General features: G+C 49.3%; 1 protein-coding gene across 4 annotated transcripts in view; it reads right to left on the bottom strand.

Annotated features, from left to right (window-relative positions):
• The window catches only part of sema6a (sema domain, transmembrane domain (TM), and cytoplasmic domain, (semaphorin) 6A), an 81780-nt gene that overhangs the window by 29002 nt on the left and 40750 nt on the right, over window positions 1–12028 (bottom strand). For all 4 annotated transcript variants that reach the window (XM_018758391.2, XM_018758394.2, XM_018758392.2 and 1 more), the window contains 4 exons: window positions 6478–6538; window positions 5967–6029; window positions 5415–5516; window positions 1630–1720 (listed from right to left, as the gene is read on the bottom strand). In XM_018758391.2, the coding sequence (XP_018613907.1) occupies window positions 1630–1720; window positions 5415–5516; window positions 5967–6029; window positions 6478–6538 (317 nt within the window). The remainder of the gene's footprint in view (window positions 1–1629; window positions 1721–5414; window positions 5517–5966; window positions 6030–6477; window positions 6539–12028) is intronic.

Here is a 12028-nt window from a genome sequence, read left to right as displayed (position 1 = left end):
ACGCGGTTGTGTGCACACATCATGTTAGAGACATCCACCGGTTCGTTGTGCATGTGATCCTGAAAGGTCCCCCGGACAGAAATGGGTCGCACTGTGTCACACGGTCAGCGGGTAGCAGCTGCACGACCGGGGGGGGGGGGTAAGTGGGCCTGTCACACCTCGAAAAACCAGACAGCAGACACAAAGACACCACCCCCACCCCCAGCACCCTAAATAGCCTTCACCCCAATCACATGGGGTCGTGACCCTGTGAGGGGGGGCGTGACCACCTTTACTAATTGCTCTGATTGCTGGTCTTTTGCTTTCATTCTTCTGTAGCCGCTTTGGAGGAAAGACCGTAAAATCTACGATCAGGAGCTCGGTTATGTGCCCTGCATTCCGCATTCTGGCACTGGCCATGGGACCAATTCAAAGTGAATCACATCCTACACCCTGTTCCCATATTCAAACGTATAGCGCTTGCAAAGAACGCCTTACGAGTCCTTTGGGACCAGAGCTGTTGCCCAAGTGAGTAAGATGATAACCCGTCTATGTAACATGGCTTGGCCTATTGTCAAGTTATTAAATTAAAAAAAAAAAAAGAAAAAAATCACGAATAAGAATATCCACGCCACAATCCTGGGCTTGTGAGAGGCCGCATTCTGTCGGTGGAGAGCATCATATTCCTGCCCGTTTCCTCTCATCGCATCGGCTGCGTTCGCCGCTCTCCACTCGCATCACCGTGGTGATGATGTTGAGCCGCTCGGTGGGACGGGTCCACCATCCGTGATCTATTCCTGCCTTTTCAATGGGAGGAAGAAACTCCCAGACAATCGGGAGATATATGAGGTCAGCCGGATAGCAGGCGGTAGGGAGAAAAAGCAGAAGAACTCAGATGGCTTTCTCCATCTTCCTGTGTACAAAAACAGTCGATGGCGCAAACCTCAGCTTGCACATCCACGAATTCATAAATACGTAAGTCCATCTCAGGGTGGATATAAACAAACACAGACGGAGTCCCTCTACACAAATGTGGACTTTAATTTAAGCAATCTGCACTTTGGTGGGCTGGGTTTATTGAACAATCAGGTTTTTGTTATGCTCGCCAGCTCCGCTGACCTCAAACCCATACTTTTCAGCTGAAATCTAATCAAAATAAGAGCCCCCCCAGAGCCAACTGAGTTTTAAGATATAAAAGCAGCACGCACGAGTCCCAGTTCTCCGCACGCTGATAATTTGCCGGATGGTCCGGAGCTACACAGACCGGAGACGAGCCTACAGCTTCCGGATTTAGCGACCAGGACTCTTACTTACCGCACCTCCTGCTGCCTTTTAACCCTTGGGCATTTACCCATCCCCAAACTCAGCAAGCTCAGTTTGTTTCATGTAATATTTCTAACATCAGTCAAGTTTAAATCAAATTAGCATTTCTGAATGAAGAAAATTTGTGCTTTGCAGACCCATTCCGTGATGTGCGTGTACTCAGAATTATGTTTCTGCACGTTTCTATGTTGAGTATGTATCTACACGGCTGTGTGGCTGTGCGTTTATTTATGTAATTATGTAACTGAGGGAGTGCATATATAGTCATCTGCATGTATGCGGATGCTAATGTGCGCATGCGGGCATGTGCGTGTGCCGTAGGCTCACCGGCGAACAGGGCGACATTGGCATGCTTGGCATCATATGGGCAGCGTGCCATTCCGCTGATCTCCTCTCCAACAGCCTCCAGGGAGTCCATCTGCGGAGAGAGAGGCGGACGGTCAGTCAGCTTGGGACACGCCCTGAAAGAAGTCCCACCCCTCACCCGAGCTCTACATCTCCTGCCCAGTGGGGGGATGTTTTTTTGTGGGGGAGGAGAGCTGGTGCAAGACGTGACGCATCTCCCTTCTCAGAGGGGATGCCCCCGTGCCACTCATGCCAACCCCGCTCTACTCAGAGGATTAGACTTCCTCTCGTTGTCGACGAAGACGGTCGCCTGCCAAGGCGCACTAGTGCTTACGCTGCCCTTTTTGGGCTCTAAACAGGTCATTTTGTTTTTCTATTCTTGTCTCAGCGGAAACGGCTATCATCTACCCCGCCAGAAAGGTCACACAGCGAGTGCCGCACACGCTGCCAGGGAACATTTTAAATCCAGAATCTATTTCGGCGACACTGTAATTGACTCGTGGCCTCAAATTATAGCAGGAAAAAAACTAAAAAAACTAGAGTCACTCGTAATTTGAATTCAGCTTTCAACTGCAAATGAGAGTGAAAACTGTAATTAACAACAATGGTCTTGAAAAAAATCACAAAGTATATATAAATATGTATAATATACAAACTAATGTTTATTAAAACAACCTGTCTACCAGTTAAGAGTCATTTGTATTCATTTTCATACTGTAACATCAGAGATGAAAATTAGCCCCATTGTCAATATTGCCTTATCTTTTCCCTCCAGGGCTAAGGCTTGACTGTTAATAAGGTTTTCATCTTCCACGCTCTGTCTCGGAGGACCACGCTCACTGTCCGTGACCCATTCGAACCTTTTCAACAGGAGGGAGTTTTCCCCTGGCAATCCACAGATACATAAGCCCGAGCAGGCATCACGCAACCAGAAGAGCGAACGTCGCCCCGACGGCTTTGTCTTCCACGTAGAGAATGATCTTTGGTTCCCGAGGCTGCGGGAATCCTACAGTCGTGACTGTAAAATACAGGTGGTTCGCATAAATACACGGCTAAAAAATACATTTAGAGGTGCCAAAGCAATATGTCTTTCTCTGGTGGTTTGTGAACGGTCACGCTGTTTTACTCTGCTACAGCTGAAGGCAGAGTCTACATGCGTGAGAGTGACCGCGCATGTGCGAGTGTATAATTATAGGCCTCGCACGTGTCAGCTGTGCCAAAGTCCATATTTCAGTCGGCTGCGATCGCCAGTAATTAAGAGGGGATATACAGCCAAACTGTCACCTGCGCTCCCTCGACACCTCGACCCCTCTCTGCATAGCAACAGGTGATGTAATCCACACCAGGCTGTTTATCTAGCAGACAGCTTTATGGCGCAAAGGCTTCTCGGCTCGGGGACGAACGTGGCGAGGTAGCCTGTCTGAGCGGGCCGCCAACGCCGGGGTCGGGCCAGCGCGGAAGCTCGGCACAGATGGATCGTCCGGGGGAGGGCGGGGGCCGGGAGAACGGGGAGCAGCCTCTGTCGGCGGGGAACAGTTCTCCTGCTCTCGTCCGCCCCACCGTACATGCACAGACACACACGCAGATACAGACGCGCACACACCTCTTTCCTCGCCAGCCCCCAGGCGCTCTGATTAATGTGAGATGAGTCTGGCCCTGAAACAGAAGCTGTTTTCTGGCCTGTCACCTCAGGGAGAGATGGAGGGGTGCCTGAGCTCCCGACACTATGTGGGGTGCTTGTGCCGCGCTGGGAATGTGTGTGTGTGTGTGTGTGTGTGTGTGTGTGTGTGTGTGTGTGTGTGTGTGTGTGTGTGTGTGTGTGTGCGCGATTGTCAATGGCACTCACAGTACATTTCCCCTCCCCCCCATCCTTTGGTTGCAGGACCTTCAAGTGTTGCAATTATGTCACATCCCTGTCTGAATTTACGCTCCTGCCGCTTGTAGACATAACGACGGTAATGACCACAGAACACAGAAGAACACAGAGTTACTCAGCAGGAGACGAATGACACCTTTCCCCCATTGCCTTGTGGGAAACTTCCCACTGGGTTACCAATTGCCCCTCCAAATTGCCCCATGTAAAAGAAGATCTGCGAAATCCCAGGAGCTGCCTCGTGGCCTGCCTCTTCTTCACCGAGTTTAACAGCAGCCATAAACGATTCCCTCCATTTAGTCCCACCGACTGCCATATGGTGCTAGCGTGTTTTACGATACCCTGACGGCCCCGCGCCACTTTGCCGTAATGAACATCTTTTTTTTTTTTTTATTTCCCAGGACACCACCTGTAAGCATCATCCTGCTGGCACACGCCAACATCCGTGAGCATTAAACGGAGGAGGCAGACGTTCCTCTCCTGCTCCGAGATCCCGCGCGCCACCCTGAGGGGTTGGAGCCGGCACATACGTATGACAGAAATATGCTGAGATAATGGAAATGGAGATATGGCCCTCAAAGTGTCTGTCCTCCAATACAAGGGCTGAGCAGCATATTGCTTTCAATCCCTCTTCTAACATCAACAGCTCTGAGTCATCTGTGCTGCTGGAGATCATGCAAGTGCACCTGGGACAAAAATTCGAAATACCTGGGACTCATCTGAGAGCCATTTGGTGGAAGGGGGTGTCACTGAGAGCTTCCCCTCCATCGCAGGGCACCACTTTCGAGGCGGTTGCGGAGGGGGGCGTATTCTCCGTTGCAGCTCCCGCCCTCTCCGAACGCAGTCGGGTGAGGAAAGCAGAGCCGTTTGTCATGAAATTCTTGGAAATCCCAGAGAAAGAACCGAAGTAATGAGGAAGTAATGTTTTGTTTAACGCTCGGAAAACCAACACCCGGGAGCGGAAGTGGAACGGCAAACTGGAGCGGCCAAGAAACAGTGGGCTTTTGTTGCACATTCCATTTACATTTGTTTCATATATGCATGAGTGCATGATACTTCCCCAAAAGCGCACGTTCGCCTAAATCACCCGAAGCAGAGCAAGCAGCCGAATCTCAATTTACACTTCCATCCCGACATCGAGGACAGAAACTGAAACATTGCTGTGCTTCGTAGGTATTAAAAGCTATTTGGACGGTCATTCATTACGAAGTGGGGCCATGCAGGTGAAACCATTAATGTCACTTGAATGAATTTGTAATAATGAAGTCACCTGCCAAGAACAGCTCCTTGGCTCAGCAACCTTATACCTCTCTTTGGAAGGGTGCAGCTTGTAGAAAGGGCACAGGTTTGAAAATGCACAGGTTTTTTTCAAAAAGGTTGACGCCCCTCCCTCCATTGTCAGTTCATTGAGTTTCCCACAGAACCCCAAAGAACTCTGGAAGCCGGAGTTCCTCAGTGCGGAGCACCTGAACGGCCAGAAATTTTGGCCAAATTTTAAAATTGACAAAGCGTTCGGAGCGCAGCAGTCCGTTTAACTCGCTGCCTCCCGACAGTCGGAAAACAGCAAAAGACTCGCTCTATTTCAGCCGTAGCGTCACAGAAAATTCCTACCCTTAATACTGAGAGAGCAACCTAACAACCATGTCTAGATGAATAACATAACTCCTTCTCTGAAAACTTTCCAGAATATACAAATGAAAAGTTTGAAATTCTTCTTCTATTTATGTCCCTGGGTATTTCACCGGTGGCTCCTTCCACATGCCGGGCACCTTTAATCAGGGAACCTGCCACACACAGCCCTCGTTTTTACTCTTTTGATGGTCTCCTCCAGACATTTCACACATTCTTTGTAAATGATGGAAGCCCAGGAGAAGCCGGAGAGCGAGACGCGTACCTTGTACGTCCGACAGGCGGGGTTGAAAGCGTTGGTTCCACACACAAACAAGGTGTCGTTGTTCTGCTGAAGGAGGACCTTGATGAAGTTGTGACACTCATCCTGGAGGAGAAGAGAGGACAAAAAAACAAGGAGCCCCATGACAGATGCATTCTTGATGGATGGAATCACAGCAGTTAAACAAAACCAAAGCACAGACAGGTGCGGTTTTGCTGACGGATGCCCCAAAGGTTTCAGTTCAATATTTATTTAAGCTCGAATACGAGCGTACCAAGCGTGATGTCGCTGTCATCACGCTTGTCCGAGAGAGCTCCGACGGAAACTTATCAGCTCCTCCGTTGAGCTCTGTACATGAGGTGCTCTTTAAAGCTGCCACAACTGAACATGCATTAGGGGAAAATATGCAATTCTTACACTTGCAATGATGTCTGATTTTGTTAATCCCATTTTGTGATGGTATGAGGTCATCTGTCTGGGAACAATCGCCCCCGGGGAGGACAGGTGTTTGCAAACCGCACCCTCCGCCCGCACAGAATGCTACTGTCACCGTACCTTGTGCTTCCCTTTCATTCGGCAGGTGTCTACATCCGCCTGCCTGGACTTCCACGTTAGTTTCTGCAAGAGATCAGGCGAGAGCTGAGATTTTTGCACCGGAAAGTCGCCGGCCTTTTCAAAGCCGACAAGTTGGCTATGCAAGGCCCCCGGTGCTAAGGTCTCTACTAAACCCACAAAGGAAAGTTCAGAGCATCCCTCTGAGTGAGCATCCCGGAGATCGGCGTTTCCCTATATCGCTCGGATTCATCTGCGCCGCACGACCGCGGCGCAAGGCGGAAGCAGACATTTGGTACGCCAAAGTGGGCCGTTACATATGTGTGTAATTGTCGGGCCTCTTTTTAGAGTTCGATGACGCAGAGCAGTTTTGATGCTTGATGGGATAATGTGCTTATCGGGGTCAGGGCTCATCGCTGCCAGCTGCTTGATCCCACTCGGGTGATTAGAGCGCACGGCGGTCTGCCAGTCAGACGAGCCGCCACACAAGTGGTGCCACATCTGCAGCACTCACCTTGCTGAAGAAGATCTCGTCCGTGTTTGCAAAGTCCATGTCCACTGTGTATATGTGATCTCTGAAACACACAATGAAACAATTTTTGTTTCTCGTTATAGTGCGTTGTATATACGTATATATACAGTACATTACACTGCAGCAAATCCTCTCCTTTGCGGACGCCAATTCGATGGATTTCAGATACGACAGAAAAAAGTTCCACAGCACAATTTTAGAGTACTAACAAGTGCTTCCCCATCATTTTCCAGGCGATATGTCGGTACTCTTATAATTGCTTGTCTCGTTGATAGATGTGGGAAGAGAGCAAAGCTATTCCTCTTCTGAGTGCATAATATTCAGTTTTTCCTTGTTAAAAGAGGGTGACTAATTTATTATTATTTATTATTTTTGAATGCATATGTAATATGTATTGCAAGATTTGTTGCTTTTCTCGTAAATACAGGTGGCATTGTTCTTAAAAATTGTTCCTTAAACATCACACCCCCTTTCCCCAATTATCCCGTTAAATTGAGGATGTACTTTACACCGGATTGTATCATTTACATATTACATTCATAAATATTTCCAAATATTTGTTATATTGCACTACATTGTACCAAATTGTCTTCTGTTTGGGATTCCAAGACTGTTGGATGTGAGGCCTAACAAAACATTACGTTTTAATATTCCTACATCTATATATTATGGGACATTTTGCTTCTGATTTAATGTTCGCCTTCTGTTTTGTTCTGTTCCCATTCTGTTTTGTTTGTCTATCTTTTCTTCCCCCTGTGACCGAAGAACACGGCACTGTGAAATGGGGCGACGCGCTCTCTCAGGCAGTCAACAAAGGTTTCGAGAGCCTCAGCGGAAGACAAAGGGCCTCTTTGTTCTGCAGGAAAGGTTTGTGCAGGGAGTGCCAAGTCACTCCGGGCCGTTCGCGTCAATTAGACGTAGCGCTCGCCCATGAGAAATTTATATCCTTGGTCATTAAGGAGCGGGCAGGAACCTGCACGTCTCACTGGAGGTACCGCCATGCCGGCTCTGCGCTGGAACCACATGTGGAAGCCATAAACTCGGGGGTTAAAACACCTCCGCTGCAAAGTCCACTGATAATTGGGCATAGAACAGAGGGCGAGAGGCGCGTGCTGGAAAGATTTGGCTGGCGAAAGGAAAATAAGAAGTGGGGGGCCCAGGCAGTTAAAAAAAAAAAAAAAACAGGTTAAGGCTACTTGCAAACGTGTTTTTAATCACAGAGAGACACATTTGCTAGAAGGAAAATTAGCCCGCTCTACGGACACCGATTTTCACATCGTGCAAGTTTTACTGTTACGCCACTTTGCGGCCTGTTTTCTTAGACTAATTATGCAAATAGAGTAAGAGCACTTTTTATCCATTTAATTAACCAAAATGTGCCTTTTGCCTGTGATAAGGGGGAGGCGGGAAGGCCACTAATGTGACGAAACGTCGCAGCGTCTCTCAAGGTCGCTCCCTTTTCAGGAACCTTCTTTCGATACTCTTTCATTTTCAACCGAGGAAGCAAATTTGCTATTTCACAGGACAATTCCCTGTTTTTTTTCCACGTGGCAGCACACTGATAAACGCTGATGAATAAAAGAGAGGCTCCATTTGTTCATGTGTGAAATGCAGACGCCGGCTACATTGTGCGTTTGTCCTGCGACAAATCAATTTAGCATAGAGGCCTACAAAAATCATCTTAGGCCCGTGCTCTGTGTGGTCTCCCGGTTCGTACAAAGGTCAAGTTGAAAGGGTGGGGTGCGCTGCTTTATTGGATACCTCTTGGTTGTTTTAAATGGAATCCTAACTCCTTAATTGCTGTTTTAACAGCAGACGGTTTCTTCCTCTCGCCCCCTCAATCTATCCCAGTCAATAAAGCCCCAATTTGCACTACTGTCTTTTGTATGGATCCCATAACCTAGAGTCAAGGGTTAATGTTCGGTTAATGGGCTTTCGAGCTGATTGCCATTGTTATGATGCTAAATTACTGCTGCTAATGCCACTGCAGTGGTGTAGCTAAGACTTCTGACCGGTTGTTCCTCTTCTGACGCCACGTGTCATTTATAGTCGTAAAAGGCAAACGCCGCTGCTCTCAGCTCTTGCATCAGGTGGAGCTCAAGGCCTTGCTCTGTGTCCCAGGGACCTGGAGGACCTGAGTGGATTCCTAATGCCGGTGTGAACCACGTTCAATAGCAACAAGCATGATGACGCTGCTCTCTTTTAATGGAATAAACTGCAGATGGGTGGCAGCTTTTGAGGTGGCATCAGTTTCACGTGTTTCCCAGGCCCCAGCTGTTCTCCTGAAAGGCACTGGGAGACTACAGTGGCCCGAAAGTAACCCCGATAGGATAAAGAGGTTTGTAGCGCATCGGCGAGGTGCCTTTCCAGGGGCCTGGTTAAAAGGAGTAGCTGGGAGGGAATGGAGGGCATGCCTTCTGTGGCAAGCGTGCCCGGAGATGAAAGGGTGCCAGAGAGAGAGGCACCGCTGCATGCCTCCCATCTGCTTTCTTTGTTTTGCAGTGCCTTGATATGCCAAGCAAGGAGAGATAAGAATCCCTTTGTCCTCGACTGTACCACGGCACGCCACCGTGCTTATCGCCCGCCACGCTTGAAGAGGAAAAGGCGGATTCGGAATATACCGCCGCGAAGATGAGATCCTGGCCTCCATGTTGTCTGCAGGATCAGGCGTCTAACTTGGCTGCGCTTGAGCCCCTTCCAGAAAGAATCACACGCCGCAAAATCTTGTCGCAATCCCCCCTTCCCCCGCTCCCACTGTTTTTCACGCTCTTTTCGATACCCCTATTGAGCAGCACTAATCCCCCCTGTTACGCCAGGGAGGGTCCTGACAGAGAGGCGGAAAGGAGACGGAGAACGAAAAGATAGAGGGGGACGACAGGCGAGCAACCTGCCGCCCTGACAAAGGGCACCCCCTACCCAACTGTGGAAGGTGCCACCCAAACATGTGAGCTGCATCCTGCTTCCTGCCGTCTGTTACACTTCCCCATGAGGCCGGGATGCTCCAGCCGCCCTAAATTTCATTTAAAAAAATCCTGTTCTGCCACTAAAAAACCCTTTGAACATACCCCGCAGGGCAAAACAGACCTGTGATCATGGAATACAGAGTCTGCATCGCCTGAACAGCGAGACCAGATGGCCCCGTTGCCCTGTCCGCCAAACGGTTCCTACATGCACAGCTATTCTCATCACAATGCACGGTCGCAAGGGAAAAATAGGAGTCCATGCTGTCATCGCACCTAAGCGCAAGAATCGACAACATGAACAAGAAACAATGAAGTCTCTGGAGGCGTCAAGCCCCCTGTGTTACTTCATGTGCAGCATTAAAGGGAAAGGGCCTCATGTTGCCTGTGCGAGTGAGGAGAGGGCACGAGTTGGCCAGTCCGATGCCCCGTACCGCTCTGCGCCCCTCTGGTCTGGTGCAGACCTTTGGCGTGGACAGAAGGGAGAACATGGATGGTGCGAACAGAACGCCTTTGTCCCGAAGAATACCGTTTTCATAACACCCCATTTCTTCTAGGGTTACCCCAGGCCAGAGCCTTCCATCTGGTGGCCCTTTTGTACAACATCGCCTGGTCGCAACAGAGAAAGAAGACCGCCATTAGTATGCAGTCCACGCCACACCTATTGCCTCCAATGGGAGACCCCCCTAGACCCACGCCACCACCACCCTTCCACATAGTCCACCCCCCACATTAGCGGATCATGTGTAGCAAAGGTCGCTGTATGTCGTCTGGTCCTGAAACGCAGCACCATCCCCCCAGCCTCACACACACACACACACACACACACACGCACACGTGATTACACTCTCAGGCGAGAGCAAACGGACAGGAATGTGATATAGCAAAGGTGTTAAATTAGACCGCCATCAGGGAAGCACCCAGATAACAGATATTTTTTTCTCCTTGGGCTGGCCTGTTCCCAAAGTCCAATTTACATTCAGTACAACCATGACACTACAGTGGGTCTACATTAGCAACTGGTTCTGAGAGGCAACAGTGTAATCTGTGTCATTAACGGGCTTTAACTGGATTTGCGGCTGGCATAATAAGTGAGACAAATTCATTTCCAGTGCAAACCAGAAAGCACCCAGTTTTTTTTTCCAGGATGCTCCAGTAATCTTTGCCCAAGTTTCCCCCAGTTCCCACCCTCAATCAAGGCTACAGATGAAGGGGTGGGTACCGTCACCGTGGATACATGGCATGGGGGTTAGCAGAATCCCTACGGTGCGAAATCCCTACAGCGTATGTGTGCTATGGGGCTAGACTGGGGGCGGCAGTTAAGGGGCAGGGTGTGAGCGGTGGGGGCTGTCACCGAGACACTAAGTGGATTGGGGAACCTGTCCTTGTCAGCATGCAGCCTGTGCAGGGTGATGGTTCTGGAGCCGGCAAGCCTGATCGCATTGTGTCGGTGGCACCGCTGGTCAGCCTCCCCTTTGAGAACGACGGCATCTCGGGAGGGTGGGTTGGGAGCAGGGGGTGGCTAAATTCCCAGGGGCCTCCTTCAAAACTCTCACGTCTGCCTGGCACGGAATGCGGCGGGGTCGCGACTGCCGTGTGAGTAGCTGGACCGAGAAGCAGGACATCTGAGGGATTCCATGGAGACTGCGTGGAGCTCTTGGTAACACACTGCTTTGAAGGGGCACGCCACAGTTGGTCATGACTTTAATCGCTGACAGGGCCTTATATGGGGAAACAACTTAACAAACATCTACATGGCACAGGAACTAAGCCAGGACGGATATCTGGCAACAAAGATACTTAGTCTAAATAATGAACTTCTTTATGCATTTCTATTGCACCTGGGAAGAAAAGCTGAGAATAAACTAGCAATAAGTGTCCCAAAAAATATATAAAAAATAACAACAGTAAAAGTAATCATATCGGTGCGCTGAAGTAAAAGTCAAGGGCAAAAAAGACAGCACTGGAGAATGTCCAAGGAGTCAACGGCTGGTATGCAAGGTCTGGCAATGAAGCGCACTAATATCACCCCTAATATCACCAAGACGGGGCGTGAATCATGGCAGAAGACCATGCCAATGGTAAATATCGGCATACCGTAGTCGGCTGTAGTACGAAGACGATTGGCTGTTGGTCGTGTTCGCGCAACGGCTTTCTCCAAAACACAGAACACAAAGCCGATTTGATCCCACATACTGGGAGTGTGTGAAAGAGGTCTCTGGGGAGGGAAGACCAGAGCCAGACAGGTTGGTGGTGCTCATGAAACCAGTCCTCTGTGCCACTGGCAGCAGGAAAGTGGACTCCGGTCACCATCTGTGGAGCTGGACCCCATGGGCACCATATCTGGCCTGCTTTGTGGTATAAAGGCCCCTTGAAAACACACACTCAGACCTCACTCAAAACCCACAGCCGACACAGTATTTTAACCAAAACGATTTTAAAGCTTACAGCTTATCATGTTAACCTACATATGATCAAATAAGTAACTGCATTGTGGGTAAAGTTTCTTATTTAAGAAGAGAACAGCAAGGCCCCTCCTGCAGTTCTGGGCTCGAAACAGAAGCCCTGTCAAC

Source organism: Scleropages formosus, chromosome 17 (assembly GCF_900964775.1).
Source record: "Scleropages formosus chromosome 17, fSclFor1.1, whole genome shotgun sequence".
NCBI lineage: Eukaryota > Metazoa > Chordata > Actinopteri > Osteoglossiformes > Osteoglossidae > Scleropages > Scleropages formosus.
This window is presented reverse-complemented; position numbering and strand designations above follow the sequence as displayed.